This window comes from Neopsephotus bourkii, unplaced genomic scaffold (genome assembly GCF_033783945.1).
Source record: "Neopsephotus bourkii isolate Nb327-2 ecotype Australia unplaced genomic scaffold, CSIRO-AGI_Nbou_v1 NB_5, whole genome shotgun sequence".
NCBI lineage: Eukaryota > Metazoa > Chordata > Aves > Psittaciformes > Psittacidae > Neopsephotus > Neopsephotus bourkii.
Window position 1 is genome coordinate 856,963 of NW_026900522.1, and position 24,426 is coordinate 881,388.

General features: G+C 52.8%; 1 protein-coding gene across 12 annotated transcripts in view; it reads left to right on the top strand.

The window, feature by feature from the left end:
- Positions 1-24,426, top strand: part of MYOCD (myocardin) — a 224,899-nt gene extending 200,473 nt beyond the window's left edge. For 4 of the 12 annotated variants that reach the window (XM_061364257.1, XM_061364416.1, XM_061364332.1 and 1 more), the window contains 11 exons: positions 5,015-5,070; positions 9,078-9,153; positions 11,346-11,507; positions 14,876-15,042; positions 15,738-15,863; positions 16,653-16,906; positions 17,574-17,724; positions 18,845-19,792; positions 21,046-21,159; positions 22,115-22,172; positions 22,796-24,426. In XM_061364257.1, coding sequence (XP_061220241.1) covers positions 5,015-5,070; positions 9,078-9,153; positions 11,346-11,507; positions 14,876-15,042; positions 15,738-15,863; positions 16,653-16,906; positions 17,574-17,724; positions 18,845-19,792; positions 21,046-21,159; positions 22,115-22,172; positions 22,796-23,364 — 2,681 coding nt within the window. In that variant the 3' untranslated portion in view covers positions 23,365-24,426. Of the gene's footprint in view, positions 1-3,558; positions 3,604-5,014; positions 5,071-9,077; positions 9,154-11,345; positions 11,508-14,875; positions 15,043-15,737; positions 15,864-16,652; positions 16,907-17,573; positions 17,725-18,844; positions 19,793-21,045; positions 21,160-22,114; positions 22,173-22,795 lie in introns of all 12 variants that reach the window. The other 8 variants (XM_061364678.1, XM_061364986.1, XM_061365067.1 and 5 more) reach the window with 4 other exon arrangements.

The window sequence follows — 24,426 nt, forward strand, 5'->3', positions numbered from 1 at the left end:
AGAGAGAGCCCATTCCAAGAGGCTGTGGAAGAAGGAAGTGGTGGGTAACTGCCTTGGCCCCAGTGCACTTCTATGAGTGAGACATATCCAGACCTGTGCCTGTGCCCAGCCAGGACCCCACAGGACAGAACTGTCAGTGTATACCTGAGGCCAGTGAAACCCCACCTGGGCCTTCTTGCTGCAGACAAATGATGTCCATGCTTTCCCCTCTCTGACCACATCCATCCTTTTCAAGCTGGCATTGAAGACTGAAGAGCAAGCTCCAGCATTATCATGTGCTCATTCAGCATCAGAAAGCTAGTTGCTAGATCCCAAAAAGTAAGTGAATGAACATGATCCCCTTCTGCACCTGCACATGCATCATGAAACCTGCAGTGCTACCAGAGAAAAGCTGTTGGCAGCTCAGGCATGATGGGATAGCTCCATCCTGACCTAGCTCAGGCTCCATGGGCACTAATCTGTGATACCTAGGACCCAGGTAGAGACTTACCCTGTCTCACCAGGGTCCGTTAGTGTTCACTGCTAAGACTACAACTTTCCAAAGCCTGTGTCACTTCTGTCTCTTCCGGCTGACCTTGAAGATTTCGATGCAGCTCTTGTCTAAACAGCAGAACAAATCACTAGGAGCACAGCTCTAGCACTGCTTGCTGCACCCTGTGCAGCCCTCAGCCCTTCCCATGCAGCTGCCTTCCTAAAGGACTGTGTCAAGTCTAGCCAGCAATGGACACCTCAGTACAGTTGCCAGCAAACACTAAGAAAACTTGAGCAGGAAGACAAAAATCATGACTGTCAAAATCATCATTATGGTTTTCAGATGGATAAATGTGTGTTCTTCCTATTTACCTTCTCTATTCCTTTAAGCATTCAGATTTTCTGCTGGCTGCCACCAAAAGGAAAGCGTTAGGGTTAGGGTTAGGCAAGCATTCTAACCACAGGACTCCAGGAGTGACATTTGTTATAGTATTGCAAGCACTGGAAATAGGGTCAGTGGCCAAAACTACATCTGACATCTCCTGAACTGGGAAGCCCACTCTAAAAATGGGAATACTCAGATAAGGTGCAGGACACCCCTGTGCACACGTATGGAGCACTAGTGCCAACTAAGAGGCCTGAATACCTGACACTGCTCTGCACACTGAGTGCATGGGACTGACACCTAACATTGAAATCCTTACACACTGCAGACCACATATTAAACCAGATTTATCTGATGGCAACTGAAGGGTATTTTCCTGTTAGTTATGACTTCTTTGCACTCCCAGATTCTACTCTGACATTTTGCAGTCTGGGTTCTGTCCAAGAAGGCCATTTTGGGAAGCCTGAGCACAGTTCACTCCCTGAAAGTAATAGAAGACAAGACACTTTTGCCATTAGAAAAACAAACGCGTAAAATTTAACTGCTGCATTTGACCTCCGGAGGGAGCATCAGGCGTCAGCATTTAGTACATGGGAGCCCCAGCCAGACTCCCCATGGCTTGGGCACGTGCAGTCATTCCTTATGGAAAACAAGTCTTTAAGGATGTGGACCTGCTTGAGTGAGTCCAGAGGAGGCCATGGAGCTGCTGCGAGGGCTGGAGCAGCTCTGCTCTGGAGCCAGGCTGAGAGAGCTGGGCTGGGGCAGCCTGGAGAAGAGAAGGCTCCTGAAGGGGAGACCTTAGAGCAGCTCCAGTGCCTAAAGGGGCTGCAGGAAACCTGGAGAGGGGCTTGGGACAAGGGATGGAGGGACAGGGCAAGGGGAATGGCTTGAACCTGCCCGAGGGGAGACTGAGCTGAGCTCTTAGGCAGAAGCTCTTCCCTGTGAGGGTGCTGAGGCGCTGGCACAGGGTGCCCAGAGAAGCTGTGGCTGCCCCATCCCTGGCAGTGCTCAAGGCCAGGTTGGACACAGGGGCTTGGAGCAAGCTGCTCCAGTGGAAGGGGTCCCTGCCTGTGGCAGGGGTTGGAGCTGGAGGAGCTTTAAGGTCCCTTCCAACCCAAACCAGGCTGGGGTTCTGTGGTAACTTTCCATGCCCTGTTGCCTTTGAAGACCAGCGGGTGAGGTTGGCTCTAGGTGTTGCACCAGGACAGGACCTTACTTTACATGTATTGCAGGAGGGCAAGAAATGAACCCACAGGGCTACAACCCACAGTGGTTGAGAATTGCCCTTCTGGAAAGAGTAAAGATGGGCATTGCTGGTCTCCATGGTGAGAGTCAGGTTTGGTATCAGGCTTGGAGCATGCACCTGATCCCACATTGCACACTGGATTTTGCACAAGGATTGCTTTCAACCCATTGCATACATTTTCTGCTGATACAATCCCAGGACAGAGAAAGTTTGTTTTTATAAGTGATGCATTTTATACAGACACCAGAGAGACAGAAGGTCAGAGTAAGAGAATAGCATTGGATAAAAGATTTGAGGGTTGTAGAAAGCCTTGTGGGAAGGGGGGTTGAGGGAGTTGGTGACTATCTGCAGAGCCTCCTGAGTTCAGCAGTGCAGCTGTAGCACAGCAAACATGAAACACTGGAATACATCCTAGGAACCTGGCTGGGTTTTGGCATCCAAGAGAACAGCACAGGGAGAAGTATCAGTGCTACCTGAGCATAGCAGTAAAAGGAATATCCTTACCAAAGCCTAGTCTGTACTTAGTTTGATTGGAAAAGATCAACTTCATCACATACCTGAGCTCTGACCATACTTCCCCAGATGTTCCTCTAAGAAATGTGAAACCTTCAGATGGCCTCATCACTGGAGAAGGCAGGAAACTGCCTAAGGGAGGATGCTCAGGAGCAGTAGCATTGCACAAGGCTTCAGGTTCAAAGCTGGACTCAGATTGTCAGATGTTTTCAGGTTGTAAATTGAACAACTGGCTGGCAAAACAATCCACACTGCTGAAAAGGGATCTACCAATAGAGACAGGCACAGACTGGTAGGCAAGAGCAGCCTCTGAGTTCCTGCAGCCCTGTGACTCTGTGTATGGAGGATCCTCTGGGAGCAAAGGGAAATCAGATTCTTTGGCACACAGCAAGCTTCTGATGCACAGGAGATGTGCAGGTGAGAGCAGAGCTTGCCCTCTTCTTCAGGCTCACTCAGTAGGATGTTTCCAGTTCATGCACCAACACACGGTTTTATTGTCTTGATGAAGCTGGTAGAGGCCCAGCTAAAGCATTTTAAACCAAGAACATGTGGGGACATTTGTAGAAACACATGCTGTGGGGCTCAGCATGGGTGACCCCACTCTCTAGACCCGCACAGACACCTGCCCCAGGCCCCAGCCAGACCCTGGGCACCTACCCTGGAGGAGGGGAAGCAGCTTGCAGTATCAAGGATTCCCCTCAAGGCAAGGCTCCCAATAGAGTGATGGGCTGAGAAACAGCTGTGCTTGAAGACTCCTGCTGTACACAGCCACCACCTCATCCTCTAACTGAAACCTTAGAGGCAACAGTCCCAAGATTATCAACACCAAGCACAGCAACTCTGCCCTGTTACCTCCAGACCCTCAGCCATTTCAAGCTGACGGGTCATCCATGACAAGTTGTCTGAATAACAAGTGCTAGCAATGTCTCTGTTTGTTTTGCAGACTAATACAAGCTGCAGCATCCACATAATTCCTCCAAAAATGTTGGTAAATTACTAAATTCTGCAACATGTTCCTCTTGAAGAGCACGGCGTTTGGTCGATGCCCATAGCACACTCCCTATGTCAGTTCTTCACAGTGAGCGGGGCTGGAAAAGTCATCTCTCTTGCTAACTTCATGTTCTTGTGTGCATCATTTTAGTTTGCTTCTGATTAAACCTCACAAGTCCTCACGGCTGCTCACTGGAGCATGGCACAGTAATGCTTGTCTGTATGTCTGCTTTCCCATGTTAGGAGCAGGAATGGGCTTACAGAGTGGTTTACTGTGATTTACTGGGGTTTATAGGGGTTACGGTGGGGGTTGCCTAACAAAAGCCAACACAGAGGGCCCCCAAACATTTCCCATCTGTCCCAAGTCTTCTCTTCCTCCTCCTCTAGACTGATGGAGGATAAAATGTCCTATGTGGAAACAGTTTCTCTCCTTACTGGATCTCATTCAGAAGATCAAAAGGGAATTCCTATTGCCAAACAGAGTTGTAGCAGGCTGGTTTTGTGGGTCAGGACACCTTCCCCTTCCCTGTTCCAATGGGAACAGTTAATTTTGCCTCTTATACAGCCAGAATAGAATTTTTGCAGGATCTCAGAAATATTAACCCCTTCACCATGCAAATTCCACTCCTATTTCTAGTGATCCAGAGTAAACAAGGAAACATTCAAGATTCTCCATGACTCCAATACAGACTCCTACATGGGGCTGGTGTTCACTGGTCCTAGAGCCAGGGATCACTGGCTGTTTTTTGGGACCCCATGTGGGTTAATCCTCCTTGGTGTCAGAACATGCTGAGGGCATGGTCTGCAGCCTGGTAGATGACCGGGCAGCTGCCTGCTTAGGGAGGCCCCAAGTCACACAGACGCTTCTGGGCAGAGGACAGGACCAACATCCAGTGAGCTATGGAGGGGAGGTCAGCGATGGAGGAGGGACAAGGGACCTTGCACTGAAATTCCCTTGCTGGAGCACGGTAGAGGCCAGGCAGTTTTCCCGCTGGCCTCAAGTCTCCATCACCTGCAGGTTTTCCTTGCAGATGAGGTCCCCTCTCAGGCTGTAGCTCATCCCACATCTGTCTTCTGGGGCTCTGGTGCCTTCCATGACCTACAGGAAGCACTCCAAGGAAAGGCCATATCTGCTTTCTGATGTGTCCCACAGAGCACTGCATTTCAAAGCCCACACCCCCTCCCTGCCCATTTGCCTCCTGTGCCCCCTGTGCTCTCCATCCATGGACTGGCTGAGAGCAAGGGATTTCCCAGAGCTTTCCTGAGTTATTTTTAGTCGGTGCAATAAAGGGAACGGCTAGTTTGTGTTGCTATTTATATAGCCCTCATTAAAATGCTGTTGCTGAATATCCTGGTAGCTGCTTGCTTCCACTCCTGTGCTGACTGCTCCTCTCTCTTTCCTGTTGCAGCACTGAAAAGCCCATCCTCATTCCATGAACAGCGAAAAAGTCTGGAGCGAGCCAAGGTAACTCCTGCAGCCACCCCAGTGAGGGGACACGTGGGCTTGCTTTGCATTACTTGTGGGGTTTGATAGCACTTTTCCACCATTGCCCCCTCCTCTGGCATCCTTTATTCAAGCCCTGTGGCCAAAGGTGAGGGTCACAGCATCTCCCCTGCTTCCAGACATGGTGGGGCCAGGCCAGGATTCAAAAATGCTCTGGAGCATCTGTGCCCTGAGCTATGGGGTTTTACAACATCACCTGGAGTTCACAAGAGACTGTGGGCAGGGAACAGTTCACACAGCATCAGCAGTCCTTCCAGTGAACATCCAAGCAGCTGAAGTCTGCTGAAGTGGACCAGGTCCACAGCCCACTCTTCATGGCACTGACTGGTGTCCACTCCTCAGCAGAGTTAGAGCAGGCCCAGCAGCAAACAAGGCTGAAGGAGCCCAAGTATTCAGCAAGCGTGCAGGAGGCCTGCAGATGCCCTCTGTCACCCGGAGCGAGTCCCCAGGGAACTCACATTTGTCATCAGGCAGGAGCCTGGTTCTTAGCTCTGCAGTGCAGCATGGCTATTACAACACACAACATCCAAGGGGCTAAGTGGGCCAGGCTCCCTCTGGCCCTGTTATCTAGCTGCACTCAGGCTTCCCTAAATATTGCTGAAGGCAGAGATAAGTAGGCATTTCCAGAACACATTGAAACCCTGAGATGATACCACTCTGGGGGAAATCAGATCCGTTTTCCAAGCACCCGCCACCCAGCCTTGGCTGAACTGGAGGGATGTCCATGAAAAAGGGAACACGGTCATGCAGGTTTTGCTTGAACACAAACAGTTTGTTCCATTAATCTGTGTATAAGAAAGGACTTTTGTAAGGAAGAATGATTGTGAAACATGGAGGAGTGTTCATTTGAACTTAAACACACTCCAGATCAGTTGCCCTGAGTCTCCTGTGGTAATAAACGGCCAGCATAAGAAACTCAGCATGACTCTGAAAAATTGGTGTGCTTACAGAATTTCAAGCAATCCAAAGTATCCCTGAAGTGTCACATATTTTACAGCTCAAGTATACATCTGTGTCTCTTTGTCTTTCTCTCCAAAAGCTTTCACTGGCTACTTGCCTAGGGAAAGCGAAGGATGCTCTAGTCTATCCCAAACTGTGTTTTCAGACCATGCTAATCAAAACATTAATGAGCACAGCCCAGAACAAACATACTCCTTTGCAAGGATGCCCTGCTTCGAACTGTGACAGGGAAAGAGCAGCAGCTGTTTCCAGATACTTGCTCAATGGCATTTGTTGCTTAGCCGACACTCCTCCAAACTGATGTTCTGCAAACAGAAAGCAGATAACAAGAACTGCTTTCATGTGTTTTGAAGGCTCTTCTGTTTCAACTGACACTAAAATAGACCTCAAACACATCTGAAGTCTTTCTCCGCCATTTGCACCCCAGTGACACAATCGCAGCTTATAAAGAGCAAAGGTCAAGAGGAACTGAAACCTGAGCAGAAAGTCAGGGTAATGCAGTGTGAATGCTGGGTTTGACAAGGACAATGCCACAGCTGTAGGGAGGCAATTCAAGCTTAGCCCAAGTCAGGACCTGACCCGAGGATTAGCTAGAAATGTATGAGGTGAATTTAACTGCACTCAGGTGCAGACACCAGCTTGCTCTGTCTTTCATAGGAACCAGCAAACATACACATGGTCCAAGCAAGGGACTGTGTTGGTGAAAATAAGTTGGGGAAAACCTAGCAGGGGAAGGGTATGGAACGGTAAAGACTTCAGTAAATAAAATGTCTGTTATTTGTTTAAACATGTCACTGGCAACGTTAGAGGCTGGCATCAGGCCAGTGCACAGCCTTTGAAGTCAGTGTCTCATAAGAGCTTGGTGGGTCAGAGGACAAGGAGCAGGCTGACTTCCCTGAGGCTCAGCAGGGCTTGAGCACTTCCTTCCCGCACCCAGCAAGCATGGCAGGGAGGAAAAGCTGTCGTTGCTCTGCCCCAGAGCAGCCACCCCTGTCTGGGTCATCCCTGACCACCAACAGCCAGCCCACCCATAGCTCTCTAACCTGTGCTCTTAGCAAGTGGCCCCACTTCCCTTCCCATGCTCTGTTGAAACTGAAGCCCATGGCTCGCTCTTCTCTATGCATGCATGTGCACAGCTGCTTAGCTTTTCTCTTGTAGCACTTTATAAAAGTATTTTGCACCCAATTTCTCTGTAGCCATCTCACCTCTGGGCTGACCAACCTCCCCTCCCTTTGGCCTCTCCCCACTGAGCGCATCTCTGGCACTAGAATGATTCCTATAGCTGTCATCCAGACCTTTCGCATGGACCCTTTCAGACGCAGGGCACAGAACAGGAGGTTGTTATTCCTAGGGCGCATCTGAAATCCTCTGTTGTGTCTCCTGGAAAGCTGCCTGTTGGTCAATGTGGTTCTGCTGCTAATCACAAGATTCTCCAGAGCCATTATATTTTGTCTCTATTTATGGAGTAACTCATTCTGCTTAAAGCCACTGTCCAGTGCCCACTACAAAAGCATCTCTAGTGGATAAAGTCTTCATCCACCCCAGTGCAGAATCAGCTGTGACCTGAATGCAGTCCTTTCCACATGTCCTTGCAATTGGATCAGAACTACTTCAGATCATTTCTTCAATTACTTCAAATCATGTTGCTTTGTAATCTGCTAGCCTTGAATGATTCAGAGCTAAGGAGTATATCTTCTATCCTCCAACACAGTAATGAATGTATTGGCTAGTAGAAAAAATTGCTGTGTAATGTGATTTGATCTATTCTTCTGTTTAGACTGTGAGCCGTTCCTAATTCCTCTGGTGACCCATAGCTACACTCCTTTCTTATGTTAGTCTTATCCAGACCAAATTTCTCTGGCTTGCCTGTGAGAAAGCCATGTGAGATAATGTCAAAACATGCTTCAAGTCAAGCTACATGACATTCACTGTTTATTCCTGTAACAGAAATTTGTCAGCTCTCCATAGAATGAAATAACGTTGGTGTGATGTGGCTTGTTCTTGATGAATCCATCCTGGCTCTTACCTCCTCTCTATCTTCAAAATCTGTTTATAGAGGCTGTTTGATTGCTTGGTCCAATATCTTGCTGACTGGTTTATGAATTCCTTGTTTCTTCTCTCCATTTCATTTAAAGCAAGAAATTATGCTCTCCCTTGCCCAGTTTCCTGGAGACCCATAGATATTACTCTTGTGTATCTCAAACCGAATATTTAACTCATCTGAGTATTCTCCAACCTGTTCTTCAACCTGATAACTGGGGTTTCTTCTCTTTTGTTGCTGAAGGTTCTTGGCTTAGTCATCTGATTGATAAATAGCCATTTATCTTCTTAGGGAGGATGGTTTAAAAATGCATTAAATCCTGTAGCCATCCCAGCAGCAGGCATAATTATTTCTCCTGTTTATGGAACACAGACAGCACTTTCCATTGCCTTGTTATGCCTACAGAAGTCCTTATGAAATCTTTTTCTCGTGATCCTGTACATTTTGTACTGCGGGTTTTCCAGTTTTGCTCCAGCTGCTTGTACTATTCTTTCATATTTATCCTGAAGATTTTAACCTCTTTGAACTATGGTACATTTTTTGGTCCTATTTCTTCCTGTACCTTAACTTAGCTGCAGGAAGACCAAGCCTTATGGCTGACCCAGGTAAAGAGCCTGGGAATCTCCATGGCCTGCTCAGCTCTAGAATGCCAGGCTTGCCACAGAAACCACTGCTAACCGTACACTCTGGAGCTGCCTTGGTGCAGCTCTCAAAGGCCACATGGCATGCTAAGCTAGGAAAAGATCCACCACACCCTGTTGAATAGATCTCATCCTTCCCATAGGCTCTTGTAATACTTCCAGGTGTGAGAAACCCTGGAAGGGAAATCGGAAACAAGACACCTTAGGAGTGGGTACAGTGAACATTGTAATAAATCCAAAGGAACCATGGGGTAGCACAGGGGCAGATGCTCTCTGTACCTTACTGCTGCTCTACCCAGGTAACTCTCTGCATTTGTGTCCTGCAGACTGAAGATTATCTCAAGCACAAGATCAGAAGCAGGCCTGAGAGATCAGACCTGGTCAATATGCACATTTTACAAGGTAAGACTGCCTGAGCTTCTCACACATACTCCTTGTGTCTCCTGCCTTGTGACTCGTGCCTTTCCTGCCCCACTTGGCTTCCCTTCAGGACTCTCATTGGGATTAACTTTGTCCCAGCTGCTCACAAGGGGCAGATTCAAATGGGACACATGTTGTACAGAATTCAGTCCTGGTCTTCAGGAGGCAGGACACACATTTATTCCCTAAGGTAACACCCAAAGGTTATCTAACCATTCTCCCATCTCTGGCAGGGACCAGTATAAAATACCATAGAGAAGAGCTGTAAGAGAGGACTCAGCAGAGGTGCCAACGTGTGACCCTCACAAAAAGCATACCCAAGGCACTAGTTGTCCAGGGCACTGAAATCCCTGTAGCTGGTGGCTGCAACACCTCCCAAAGGTGGATGTCGTTTGATTTTCCATAATTCTGGATATTTTATGTGCCAGCTCATGCCAAGCACAGCTATATGAAAAGGGTGAGCCCTGCTACCAGTCCGTGAGCCACAGCACCTCTCCCCTCTCCCATCCTGGTGTCCCTTCCCAGCCAGAGAGCTGGCATGGCTCTGCTGTATCCCATCACAGACAGCGGAACACTGTGGTGTCCCCTGTTATCTCCAGAGATACCGAGCTCCTTAGAGCCAGGGAGGATGTGCAGCCTCTCTCCTGTAGTCCTGTCAGATGCCTGGAAGAAGCAGATCATTCTCTGGCAACTGTAATTGCTGGCCTCTGCTCTTGGCATGGCTGAAGTCTGTATTTCATTTTCCTCTGCCACACAGGAGGGCTGAGGCAGGGACCCATTCCAGATCACTGCCCCTGCCTTGCTTTTCCCTTGGTTGTCCATCCCTAGAGTGAGCTAGCACCACTGGTTGTTTATCAATCAGGTGGAAAGTGTCTTTCCCTTAGGTTAAACCACAGAAGCACTAGAGGAGTTAGGGGACTATAAACCAGATGTGGGGGCAGCTGCAGTCACCAGGCATAAGCAAGGCCAGGCAGACACAGCCAGAGGAGAGCTGGAGCAGACACTACCTGGCTTTTTATTGAGCAAGCTGGCTGTGCTGCCCCACACACACCTCTGCATACAGGACATGTACCCTGGCATATCATGGACTCACGTGTCTATGTGGTTCGTAACAGGACCTAGAGGTGATTGAAACTGGCCAACTGAGACTTCACATCATCTAAATGCTTTACAGGGACACCTTCTGTTACGGTTCACCTCAAGTGTGTTTACTGCCCTGTATAGTCTGAGGCCAGGAGTTACCCTGGATCAGCTCTTCTGGCCTTCTGCAGAGAACTGTTCCATGGTATCAAGCCCTGTAACTTCTGTTGCCTACAGTCTCTCTTCTAGAAGAGTCTCCAGTCTTTGAAGACAGCACAAGCTAGATGTAGCCCTTCTTACTTTAGACCCCCAAGGATATAGACATGGTCTGTTTCAGAATCCCACTCCTTCACTACTCAAGTCTGTGCCACCAGAGGAGCTAGACGACCTCTGTTCAGGAAATGTCTGTTTAATTGTCTACTCTTACATCACCACTCAATAACTATAGACTTCTTCAGCTTGGTTTGGTAGGGTTGTAGCTTCCAGATCTAGCTGCCTTTGTTATGCTCCTCTGCAGCTTGTTTTTTCCCTGAAGTCCTGGAGCACTGCTGTTACATTGCCTCCAAATGTCTACTCCCAAAACCTTAGCTTTATTTCTTCCAGTGCAAGACATTTACTCCATCTGTCAAACACTGTCAATGGTTCATTTCTGCAGCTGTTCCCCAGAAGCAGGGATCCAGCTGCATTAGCCAGCAAGGGCCAGTGGGTTCCTAGCAGGCAGGAGCTGGAGTCCACTTTGGTCCCTACATTAGTGCAATTGTTAATGAAGTTTCCATTGCAGATCATTCCTGATCCTTGGGGAGGATGCCCCAGCTGCAAGATGGGTTTGCAAGCCTAGGCTAGTAGACAAAGACTTTTGCCTGGGAATGAGAAGTTGGACCTCAGGCTCAGAGGAGGACCTATATCTCAAATCCCATCAGCCTCATCCAGTCCAGCATTCTGCCTCCCAGCCTCACAGCAGCTCCTGCTGTGCATTGAGCCATCTGGCTGCAGCCCAGATTTTGGCTGCATTGAAGGGAAAGCACATTCTCACTGTGCACTGTGCTTGGAGGTGCCCCAGGTCCCAAACTGATGCCTTCCATTTGGCCTTTTAGACTCAGCTGCAGAAGGGTCCATTCAGTCTACTCAAATGAAGCTGAAAAGAGCCCGACTGGCAGATGATCTCAATGAAAAGATTGCTCTCAGGCCGGGGCCTTTGGAGCTGGTGGAGAAGAATATTATTCCTGTCGACTCCGCTGTGAAAGAGGCCATAAAAGGTAGTGGAAGTGAACGTGCATGTTGTGTTGTGTGCATAGCACGGGGCTGGCAAGGTTAAGAGGATGTACTGCAGCGGCTGCAGGAAGTGACTGACCTGGACTTAAAAGCTGCATTTATTACTTAAATTTAACTACTTTCACAGTAAGCAGCCCAGTCCAGCACAGCCTGGGCTATTTTACCCAGATCTAGGAAAAGAGAGCTCTCATCTCAGAACAATAACCACTGCGAAATGCTCCTCAGGACCTCTCTTCTTAAGTTGCTTCTCTCGCCAAGGCTTTGAGCACATAAATGATACTGCGGGAGACAAAACATTCTTGCGTCCCTCTTGAGGGAGAGGACCTAGGTGCACACATTGTGAGGCCAGCTTGGGTTTGCCCATTTGTGCCCTGTCAAGCTTTCCCATTGCAGCAGGTGGGAGTGAAGTGTTCCAGTTCGGTTCTCTCTTATTTCCACTGATGTTAGTGGGATGCATGGCCCAACAGAGTAGGATGCTGCATCTCTGGGGTGAGGAAGCATCCCTGGGGTGATAGACTGCTGGGGAACACAAGGAGCAGCCTGCACCCCACTGCAGGGTTCACTCCTACCTACCAGTCCCCAGCACTTGACTTATGCCTAAGCTCGGTTTTGTCTACCACCTACCCCCCAACCAGAGCATGGAAGCAAAATCCTTCACTTTCGTTCCCCCTGTGCTGCTGCAGGGAGGCTGGCGTGGGAGCTGACACAAAGCAAAAGGTGATTCAGGTTTCACCAGGGCCAATACCAGGACAGGGAGATCCAAAGGCAAAGAAAGGGGCAGGAAAGCCAGTGGAGTCCTGCAGTACCAGGACAGCAGCCTGTGTTTGAGCATCTGAGAGATGCTGTGCCCCATGGGAGCTGCTCGTTCTATTGCTCCTGGTTCCTCAATTCATGGGATTATTTCCATTGGCAAAATCCCATGTTAGGTGCCTGTTCTGGGGCTCAGAGCAATCTGGGGACAGTGGCAGGGCCCTGGGACAGGAGTGAGGTTTGAACAACAGGAGTGATACTGAAAACAGGAATTGAAACAGGAAGGACTTTGACTTTCATTTCACCTCATAAACCAGCATAAGTGATACAAGATATATGAGGCTCCAATACTGCTCTATGGTGCCTCACAGTTGCTCCTGCTGTTGGTTTTCCTGCTCTGGCTTTTCTAGTGTGGCCCTTGAGCTGCTCCTTTTTCAGCGTTTCACAGCTCTCCTCTTCAGAGGTGAAATGTTCCAGGACTCTGCCTCAAGAGGAACTTTTAATGAGAGTTCAGTTAAAATCTCCCCAGCCACTTATTGAAGGGAAGAACAGCAGAAAATAAAGATCCCCCCCACCCTTATAAACATTTGAGACAGTTTGAGCCCGACTTTATTCACTGCAGCAGAGGCTTGGAGGCTGGACAAGTGAGCTGGGAACAGCGTTTCCCTCCAGCTGCCTTGTCAGGAGCTCGTGGTAAAGAGAGATTTACAGGACAAAACTGATAAAAACAAAAAGTCTGGTTTGAAAAAAATGGATCCATTTGAACTTTCTCCCTTGCACAACGCCCTTCTATCACATGGCTGAGGAAAAACTGTCCCCTGTGAGTTTTACCCCATTTAGGGTGAATCATACAGCACATTAGGGTTAACCATGAAGTTACTTGGTAATGTTGGGTGCCGTGAGGAGGTGCAAGTGCACCAGGCACACAATCCCAGCCCTCAGGTTTCTGCAGAACAGAGTCCCAGGCTGAAGGATCTTCAAGCTGCTTTTTGGGGTCAGAGGCACCTTGTGGTGCTCACAGCTAAGGACAGAACATAGAGCAGGGATGAGCACTGGCACTTGTGAACGTTTTGTTCTTGCAATACCAGAAAGATGACAGGGTTTAAAATCATTTTACTTTAACCTTGGAATCTCAACTGTTTATACAGTGGAAAGTTCAGCTGACGTGTTCCTCTAATCACCTCCGGCAGGGTGAGCAGCAAGTGCCAGACCCCAACCGAAAGCCCTAACGTCCCAGTGACAGGAGGCCGCCAGTGCCCTACATAGCTAAGCCGTGATACAAGAACCTTTTTTTACCAGGTCCTTGTCATCACTTTGTCCAATTCGCTTGAGAGGACAATACCCAGTGCATTAGAAACAGCCCCGAGCAAACACCATTCTGCCTGAGATTACAGCAGAGACATGGGATCCTGAAACAATAAGGGCTGGGTGAGAGCAGGACAGATAAGGGCAGCATTCCCTACCCGGCACAGGCCCCTGGTATCAAGCAGCAGGATGCAGCACATTCCTGTCATGCTCCAGGCTGCTGCTGTGGCCCAAAGGTCCCTTGGGCTTTCAGCTTTGGCACCACTTCCAAACGCGTGCTTATTAAATGCCAGCGCAGCGGGAGCCCTGCACATCCCCAGTCCTCGCGTGTTGTCATTTTTCCCAGAGCAAGGATGCCCATGCTTGTCTGCAATTTTTCTCTCTATTTATGGAGTCCCTCATTTCTGCCTCAAACCTCTGCCCAGTGCCCACTACAAAAGCATCTCTGGTGGATAACGCCTTCATCCACCCCAGCGCTGCATCAGCTGGCTTAGTTGTGGCTGCATGCTCCGGAGGGAAGACACCGTTTGGATGCTGGAGAGGGGGCATCCAAGGAGCTCCGTGCGCTGGAGAGCAGGAAGAAAGGCTCTCCACGGGACTCACGTCCTACTCCAATACAGCGGCAGGGCAGCGGCTCGGGGCAGGGAGCCAGGGCTCCCCCCGTCCTCGCCCTCCCTGGCCCCAGGAGCCGGAGCAGGCAGCGATAACGTTATCTGTGCGATAGGGCAGGGGTCAGGGCGGCAGCAGGGGCAGGTGGGAGCTGGTCCCCACTTCCCCCTTTGTCACCTCGCTGTCCGCGGGCCGAGCCGCCTGACGAGCGCCAGACGCGAGCACGAGGAGACTGCGAGCGCGGCCCCGCTGCTCCTTCCTCTGCCCCCACCTGCGGCCTCCGGTGCTCACAAGGCCGGCATTTCTTCAGAGCCTCATTTGGCAGCAGAAGGCGGGGGTCAAGGGCTCCTGCCCACCGGAGCAGCAGAGAGCACGGCTATGGGGAGAAGCCATGTCGGGGGCTCTCAGTGTGAAGCATTCGTGCGGGTGAAGCCTGCGGACAGAGGCATCTCCCCATCTCAGCCCTGTCAAACCCCGTGCCCATGCGGGCCAGGCTCTCACACCCTCCCTACGGGCCAGCAGCCGATGCCGCCTCCTCTCACACCCACTTCGGCCACGGGCGGCCGCAGGCGCTGCCCCTGCGCAAGGCCGAGGCCCCCGAGCCCCACAGGCGGCCTGCGCTCAGAGCCAGCTCTGACGGAGGTGGGTGCACCCGCAGGGCCCTGAGATCGCCGCTTCTTCCCGGCAGGCACCCAGGTCAGCTTCCCCAAGGCGGCGGACGCCTTCGCCTTCGAGGAGGACAGCAGCAACGACGGGCTGTCCCCGGAGCAGGCGCGGAGCGAGGGCTCCCCGGGCCCCGCCGAGCCGCCGCCGGCCGCCAAGGGCCCAGAGCCCGCCGCGGGCCCCGCGCCTCAGGTGGGCAACGGGGGGGACACGGAGCTGCAGCACCCCCTGCCGGGCAGCGCCGGTACCGCAGGGGGATGGTGGGATGGACTGGGGTGAGCTGGGGCGGACTGGGGGAACTGGGATGGACTGGGGTGAGCTGGGGCGGACTGGGGGAACTGGGATGGACTGGGGTGAGCTGGGGCAGACTGGGGGAACTGGGATGGACTGGGGTGAGCTGGGGCAGACTGGGGGAACTGGGATGGACTGGGGTGAGCTGGGGCAGACTGGGGGAACTGGGATGGACTGGGGTGAGCTGGGGCAGACTGGGGGAACTGGGGTGAGCTGGGGCAGACTGGGGGAACTGGGGTGGACTGGGGCAGACTGGGAGGGATTGGGATAGATTGGGGAGGCTGGGAGGACCTGAAGTGGATGGGCGGGGCACACCTGAAGGACTGGGGCTGGTGAGAGGGGAACACTGAGGGTTGCACTGGAGGTGGAGTGAGGATATGGGGCTGAGGTGATTAGGGTGGACTGGGATGGGCTGGGGAGACAGAGGAGTGGGAAAGACTGGGATGGCCTGGGAGAGTAGGGATATTGAACTGGGATAGACCTGTTGGGGTGGGATGGACTGGGGACAACATGGGCTGTGGGAAATGGGGTCCCAGGCACCCCTGGCTCCGGCCACACGTCCTGGCTCCTATCACACACAAACCTCTCCTGTGCAGGACCAGCCCTGCAGCACCGATGGCCACGCACTGGACCCCACAGCAGCGCAGGGCATCCAATGTGACAGCCCCAAGCAGCCGGCGGGGCAGGAGAGCCCCACGCTCCCAGTGCCTTCCGCCGTGAAGGTGGGTCCTGAGCCTCCAGGCTGCCCCGCACAGGGATCAAGCACAGGGAACCTGGCTGTGCTCAAGCCCGTGTGCTGCACCCCACGTGTGTGGGAGCTCTGGTGGTTAGCCTAAAGGCTTGGGATAATGCCAGGAGACAAACCTTGTCCCATACTGTGATTTGATTCCTTTCATAACAGTACAAGGTATAGCATCGTGCCTTGCTAGAGGTGAATGCTCAGGTTCTGCACTGCAAATGTCCCCTGGGGCTAGGAGCAGAAAGAAATACAAGGCAACACTAAAAGTCCTTCATAGGGTCATAGAATCACAAACTCATAGAACGACTGGATTGGAAAAGCCCTTTAAGCTCATCCAGTCCAACCCTTACCCCAGCACTGCCAAGGCCACCCCTAACCCACGGCACTGAGGCCTCGTCTCCACGCTGTGTGAACACTTGCAGGGACGGTGCCTGCAGCCCTGCCCTGGGCAGCCTGTTCCAATGCCTGAGCACCCTCTGGGGCAGGAATTGTTCCTCGGCTCCATCTAAACCTGCCCTGGTGCAGCTTGAGGCTGGTTCCTCTTGTCTTCCAGGCAAGGAGGGTCATTCTCCATCTCATGCGCTCTCCCACACAACTGAGATGGTGCAGGGGCCTGAGGGAGTCCTCTACATGCAGGCTGAGCAGCTCTTGAAGCTGGGGGGGGGTCAGGGTGCTTGCAGGAGCTGCCCTTGCTCTCTCCCAGGCTTTTGAGTTCCTACAGAGGTGGCGGAGCTCTTCTCCCAGCTAATTCCTTTCCTTCTTGCACCAACAGTCCAAATCATCCAGTGACAGCAAGAACCGTCACAAAAAGCCCAAGGACACCAAGCCCAAGGTGAAGAAGCTGAAGTATCACCAGTACATCCCTCCAGACCAGAAGGCAGAGAAGTCCCCTCCACCCATGGATTCTGCATATGCCAGACTCCTCCAGCAACAGCAGCTCTTTCTGCAGCTCCAGATCCTCAGCCAGCAGCAGCAGCAGCAACAGCAGCACTTCAGCTACCCAGGGATGCACCAAGGCCAAGTAAAGTGAGTAGCAATATGCCAATAGCAGGGTTTAGTCTTCTGTCCAAGTTGTTCCCTCTGTACCCATTTGTGCCAGTGAAAAGGGGGATAGACGCATACAAGTGAAACAGAATCATAGAATCCCAGACTGATTTAGGTTGGAAGGGAGCTTAAAGCTCATCCAGTTCCTGGGCAGGGACCCCTTCCACTGGAGCAGCTTGCTCCAAGCCCCTGTATCCAACCTGGCCTTGAACACTGCCAGGGATGGGGCAGCCACAGCTCCTCTGGGCACCCTGTGCCAGCGCCTCAGCACCCTCACAGGGAAGAGCTTCTGCCTTATCTCCAACCTGGACTTCCCTTGTTTCAGTTTGAACCCATCACCCCTTGTCCTATCGCTACAGTCCCTGATGAAGAGCCCCTCTCCAGCATCCTTGTAGCCCCCTTCAGATATTGCAAGCTTGGGAACATAAAAGCTTGGAAACTCCAGAGCCTCCTGCAAAGCTAGCGTGGCTTTGTGCACTGGCTTGACCACCAGAAAACTCCTTACAGCCCAACCTGGTTCTGTTTGGGGTTGGCAGCCCATCAGGTCTCATGGGAGATGGCAGTCCCAAAGGAGCAAAGAGATGGTACAGTGGGCACAGAGACCCCGGGGGGATAGATGAGTTACCCCAAATCTCCTTTCTTATTCCAGGCAATCAAATGAGCAATTGGTCAAAAGTTCAAATTCTTCAACTTCTGTCAACACCACCCCTCTTTCTCCTGTGAAAACCACCTTTTCAGGCCAGACTTGTGTCTCAGCAATCAAGCCAGGCCCTCTGCCGTCAAACTTGGATGATCTGAAAGTGAGTGCAAAGTTTGTCACCATAAGGAGCAGAATCTCATCCCCTGTATGTGCTTTGCAATCCTCAAAGTGTGTGTTGTAGTGCCCCAGGCTGATCAGCAAACCAGAGGCACTGTGCTGTGAGCAAACCCAGGAGTACATCACATTGGGTCAGGAATCTGTTACTGTGATTGCAACTGAAAACCTGGTTTGCTGCTCTGCAGGGCCATGTGGGTGCCTTCCTCCAGGGAATGTGTCAGCAAACCTTAGGTATAACTCAGGAGGGCTGCAGGCCAGGCCATCAGGTCAAGGACTGAAGGACAATCAGTGCTGCTGCTCCTGCAGCTCACAGCTCCATGCCTTCTGTGAGTTTATGGTGGCCACCATGGATGCTGCTGGCAGAGCAGCCAGGAGCTGGGATGTCAGCATGGCCTCCTCTTAGTGACTCAGCTTCTCAGTGGTCACTGCAACCAGGCCAGCTCAGCTCTCTGCACAAGCAGGTATCTCCTGGAGACTGCAGCTATGAGCACTACGAGCACCTAAATCTCTCATGTAGCGTGACAGACAGGGCATGAATGAGAATCACTCGTATCAACAACTCTTTTATACTTTTATATTCAGCCACGGGGAAGGCCAGGTCCCTTTAGAACTAGAGACCTGGGGGAAATATTCATAATTAGAGGAAGAAATAAGGTGAGGTAGAAACAGCATCAGTTTGGCCATAGCGATGCCCCAGTTCAGACGTCTGAACTGTGTAGATGCCTGACCATGGGGTATCTGACTCTCAGGTATATAGTCACATTCCCTGAGCTAGATGCCATCAGCTAGTTCCTTTAGTGTGAAAGTCCTTTGTTCACTTAGAAATCTACTGCTAGGAAGAGAGTCTTGGGTTACCTCCATGGCTCAAGGACCACTGCTGGTTCATGGAGAGGAGTCTCAGTTACTGAAGGAAGAAAGGTTTTCCTGTTAGGAAAGGTCGTGATCCTGCAGGATGTGGGGTGGTGATGGGTGTACAGGGTGATTCTGGTGACTGCAGGTGAGACAGTGAGCCCCTGGGGGTCAGAGCTTTAAAGCTGGGAGCCTGTGATCTGAGACTCCCTTTTAGAAATGTTGGGTTTCTAAAAGGATCATCTTCCTCCCAGGTATCAGAACTGAGGCAGCAGCTCCGAATACGAGGCCTGCCCGTGTCAGGTACCAAAACAGCGCTGATGGAACGGCTGCGGCCCTTCCAGGAGTGCAGCAGCAACGCAGTGCCCAGCTTCAGCGAGATCACCACCGTCACCTTCCCAGTCACTCCAACCAGCACCCTGTCTAGTTACCAGTCGCAGTCCTCCACCAGCATGTTATCCAATGGCTTCTACCACTTTGGCAGCACCAGCTCCACACCACCCATCTCTCCAGCCTCTTCCGACCTCTCTGTGAGTGGCTCTTTGCCAGACACGTTCAACGATGGGCCCATGTCTTCTCCACAGTTTGGTCTCCAGCCATCTCCAGTTCATGGCAGTGCTGAAGAAAGCCTCATGAGCAGCATGAATGGAGGGAGCATCCAGCTGGAGCTGGAAGGGATCGACACAGAGAAAGACAAAATGCTGGTGGAGAAGCAGAAGGTCATCAATGAACTGACGTGGAAACTGCAGCAAGAGCAGAGGCAGGTGGAGGAGCTACGGATGCAGCTCCAGAAGCGAAAGAGAAATAATGGCCTTGAGGAGAAGCAGCAGCCCGCTCCTCATTTCTTTGGTGTCCCCATCAAGCAAGAAAACACAGTGTCCAGCTGTCCATTTGCATCCAAACAAACTGCCTTGAAAGGCCAAGCCAACAGCTCGGATAAGTTAAGTAACTGTGGGGTGCCACAGCTGCCTCACATTGTAAATAGCCACTGCTTGGAGCCTGCAGGGCAAAGCACCATCACCTCCTCGACATTCCTGAGCCCGCAGTGCTCCCCCCAGCACTCTCCACTCGGGGCTGCAAAGAGCCCCCAGCACATCAGCCTGCCGCCCTCTCCCAACAGCCACTATCTCCTCCCGGTGTCCCCCAGCTCAGAAGGGCGCAGTGGGTCCCCACAGGCCAGCAGTTGCCTTCGCACAGCACCGGTAAGTGGATACAGCCCATTGCAGCAGTGAACACACTGGGCTCTGTGGGCAGCCAGTCCCAACATCTCAGTTTGAGTCCTTCCCGAGGAGCCCGGGACTGCTGGCACCCAGGGTGGGCACGCAGGGGGCTGTAGTGCTGCCTGGGAAGGCTGAGAGCATCCCATCAATCCCCGTTGAACATTGGCAATGGGTTGGAGGGGCACCACAGGGTCCTTTGCAGGGCATCTTCTGGGGAACCCTGCTGCCACCTGGGGACCACAGCACAGCTCCCATGCCCCATGGAGCCCTGGCACAGCTCCTTCTGCCCTGGGGGAGCCCTAGCACAGCTCCTTCTGCCCTGGGGGAGCCCTAGCACAGCTTCCCTCTTCCCCAGGGGGCCCCAGCGATCGCTCTGCCCCTGGGTGAGCACTGGCAAATCCTCCCCCGCAGGGAACCCTGGCACAGCTCCCTCTGCCCTGGGGGAGCATTGGCACAGCTGCTTCTGCCCTTAATGAGCCCTAAGCCAGCTGCCTTCTCCCCTCAGGAGGCCCTGGCACAGCTTGTGGTGCCCCTGGGAGAATCCTGGCACAGCTCCCCCCATCCCATGGAGCCCTGGCACAGCTCTATCCACAGCAGGGAAGCACCAGCACAGATCCCGCAGCCTCTGGGAGAGCCCTGGCTATATTCCTACATCCAGCTAAGCTCCCCAAGCCATTGCAGCTCCTAGCAGGGAGCGAGGGATTTTGACCACTAGGTTGAAGGAGGGCAGTTTCCCTGGTCATATGGGAAACTGTTTCTTGGGAGGATAAAGCAGGGTTTGCAGTTGGAGTTTGCAGTGAGTTAGAACATGTGCCTCCCCACCAGGCAACCAGCACAGCAGAGAGCTGTCCCTTCAGCAACCACCACTCCTCACTCAGCCCTCTGCACAGGGACAAAAGCTTGAAGTGGGCACACGCTGCCAACACATGAAAGCATCACAAGGTGCTGCTGATCCCAGCCCCAGTTCATCCCAGTTTCTCTCTTCCCCTTGCACTAGGATGCTCTGCAGCATCGTGCCTGTGCTCCAGCAGTGATCAGAGGTCAGCCTGGCCCTGGCTCTCAGAGCTAGTCTGGTGGAGCTGCTTTATCTCCCTTCCTCCTGCCTGGAAGCCAAGCAGTTTGAGCTGATTTGACCCACATACCTGTTTCCCTGGCACCAGACCGGCCTCACCAGGGGTGAAAGAGAGCTGGGCCCCCTTTGCACTGACTCCATTTCCCTGTATTTCCCCATGCAGATGCCTACGCAGGCAGGTCAAAAGTTTTCTATTCCATCCCCAACTTTTTGTAAGTCAAGCCCAGCCCTCTCAGAGGGAAAGCAGCCTCCACCCTATGAGGATGCAGTAAAGCAGGTAACTGCATGGTTTTTATTTTCTATAAGGCTAGGGCTGTGCAGGGTGTTCTTTTGAGGCTGATGTAACTCATCCTCAGGAGGTATAACCCAGTATAGGGTCTCTGGGTAGAACAGGCTTGTTCCATAAGGAACAGGCTTTTCTTGAAGACTTAGGTGCTGCATGACTGCCATAGAGCAGTCAGACACCATACTGGATGGGACAGCATCTTCTGTCCTGCTCCAGGTACCCTGGGGCGCTGACATCCCCCACAGACACCCAGGACTTCACTGTACTTTTCTTTGGGTGCTCAGTGTGACGTGAGAAACAGACTCTTGAGCATTCCCAAGTCATCAGGAAACCTCCCCGTCCCTCTTTAGCCTGTTAGCAAAGTTCTGTGCTCCATGCCATCTGCCTCCCTTCGCCTAACCCTGGAGCACTGTTCCCATGGGGAGGACTGTCTCCATCACCCATGAGCCCCTTACTTCTTGTGACAATCTGTCTGCAGCCTCAGTGCTGGTTATGATGGTGCCTTCAGGACAGTGGAGCAGTGCTGTTGGCAGTGATTAACATGGGCTGGTGCTGGCAGGGACGCGTGCACGAAGTCCTTCCAGGTCAGGAAGAGGAGGAAGATGATGCACTGCCCCCCAGGCTGCAGGGAGTGCGAGGAGGCACATGCCAGTGCAAGGTGCTGGGTCCATAAAGTCCCTGTGTCCTGACAGCCCTGGGAAGGAGCAGTGCGTGGTGGCCACTGAGCAGGGTGGGGGGAACCTGGCGCTGTGCTCCCCAGAGCTACCGTGCTTCTCCCATGTCCCTGCAGTGCTCACCTGAATGCAGCTGCCAGCCCCATGTTGGTGTGGCACCTCTCCTGCATGGGAGAAAGCTGTTCGTGGGGCCTACAGCCACCTTCCTGGCTTGTGGCTGGAGAGACTCTCCTCCTAACGCCCTCTACTCTCCTCTTTGTTGTTTGCTGCAGCAGATGACACGAAGTCAGCAGATGGACGAGCTCCTGGACGTGTTGATCGAGAGCGGAGGTAGGCACTGCTTCCCTGTTCCCCTTCAGGCCTTCACCTCTGAGCTGGCACCATGTGGGGCTCAGTGCTTTCTGTGCACTCCCGTAGAGCTGCCTGGGTTGAGTGCAGCTTTCATTTGCCCTCCCTGTGCCAGCAGCCACTGAGATTGAACACAAAAGCACATTGGCCCTCCTGGAGCCTGCTCCTGAGGTCCTGGTGGGGTAATCCAGGCTTGGTCACCACCTATGCAGAGAGAAGGGACAGAAGGCAGCAGCCTGTGCACTGCACTGCCAGCACCCTGCCCACGCAGAGCCTCCTCCTGCCCTCCACCACTCCCAGTGCTGCCAGTGCCATCTCCTGCATAGAGCACTGCCGGAGCCCTCCCCTGGGCAGAGTGGTTGCCTCTGCCCTTCCCCATGCCCGTGGGGACAGCTGCCAGTGCTCGTGCCCTAGAGACAGTGTCCAAAGCCAGGGGAGGCAAGGTCAGAAAGCAGGAACCTGCGAGGCTTCCCCCAAGGAGGGTGGGTGAGCAATGCCAAGCGGGTTGAGTGGGGAGGGGGTCTCCGTAGGCTGAGGTGATGCCCCTGTGCCCAGCAGTGGTGGGCACTGCCGGAGCACCTCAAACCCCTCACATCTGTTGACAGAAATGCCAGCCAATGCCAAGGAAGATCAGTCCTGCCTCCAGAAAGTACCTCAGATAACGGTGTCTACAGGGAACTCCAGCGCCGCGCTCCCCAAGGCACCCGCCCCCTTTGAGCAGGTCTCCTCAGCCCAGCTCCCCTTCGAGCACTGCCCGGGCAGCGGTGATGCTCACCTCGAGGTGCTGCTGAGTGCCCACAGCCCCCTGGGCAGGGTCAGTGAAATCGCCCTGCTGAAGATGGGGGGAGAGGAGCCCCACTTCGAAGGGATGATGGAGGGGTTCCCTGGCAAGGCCGCCGATGAACTGCTCCCCTCTCAGGAGATCTTACAGCCTCCCCTCTCGCCCATGGACACCCAGCTCTCCCCTTCCCCTGCTGACGGCGCCGGTTTACAGATGAGCTTCACTGAGTCTCCATGGGAAACAATGGAGTGGCTGGACCTGACCCCCCCCAGCTCCGCCACCGGCTTTGGCTCGCTCACCCCCGTGGCTCCCAGCATCTTCAACATTGATTTCCTAGACGTTACCGATCTCAACCTAAACACCAGCATGGACCTGCACCTGCAGCAGTGGTGAGAGGGAGGCTGGTGGAGGCAGGATACAGCAGCCAGCACAGTGTTCCTGTCATGCCAGAGAACGCACAGGGTGAAGGTGCCACATCCAGGGGAAACTGGAGTCATTTTCCCAGCATATAAACTGTTTGAATTTCCAGTTACGGCCAATCAACAGCACAGTTGCTCTGGTACTTTGGTTTTCCTCCATCGACACGTCCCCACAGAGGACAGCAGTGCCTTTAACACTTCCTTAGGTTGAAAAGAACTTTGGTTCTCTTTCTTTTCTCTTTCCCCCCTCCCCAGTTTTAGCAGCCACTCTCATGAGAACTGGAGCAGCTCATGACAAAACTGTGTGATGAGGAGACCTCACCTTGGTGGCAACGGAAATCTTGGAGAGGATAGAGGTTAGCCTGTTGCTGCCCTCTCCTCCTGCCTGCCTCGCCCTTCAGGCAGTCCTGCTGGGCTCATCTTGGCCATGCCCAGGCAGGGATGTGGGATCAGGGAGGCTCTGCCCAGCCAGGGTGACAAGCACACTTCTCCATACAGCCAGGCTCACCAGGCTTCCTGCCTCCAACACGGTGTTGCCCAGTCCCTGCACAGCTCTGCTCCATGTGGATGAGAGGTGGAACCCCCCCGTACGTGTGGTGGCACCTTGTCATGGCCTCATGGTGCTTGAGGGGCTGAAAGCCCAGGAACCGTCCTGGCTGCAGTCTGAACTGGATCAGGCTGGAGCCTGTGAGCTCTGGATGTTGGAGGCAGCTGCTCAGGCTGCACATGCAGATATCAAAGGGATGTGGCATCCCAGTGGAGCTGCTGCACCCCAGCTAGTACGGTACAGATGGAGATGTGTAATGTGTTTTGGTCCAAGGTAGGAGCAAGTCGTACAGAGAATACAGCCAGGCTTTGGAGGGGCTGTCCTTTGCACAGCCAGAAGTCAGGATGGATTTCCACCACCTTGCATGACCTGGGAGCAGGGAGAGCCAGAAATGGACACTCGGCAGCCGGCACATGGGGCAGGGTTCAGTGGGTCCTCGCGGGGCTGCGGTTCTGTGCAAGCATCTGCTGTTGTTGCCTCCACTCCTCA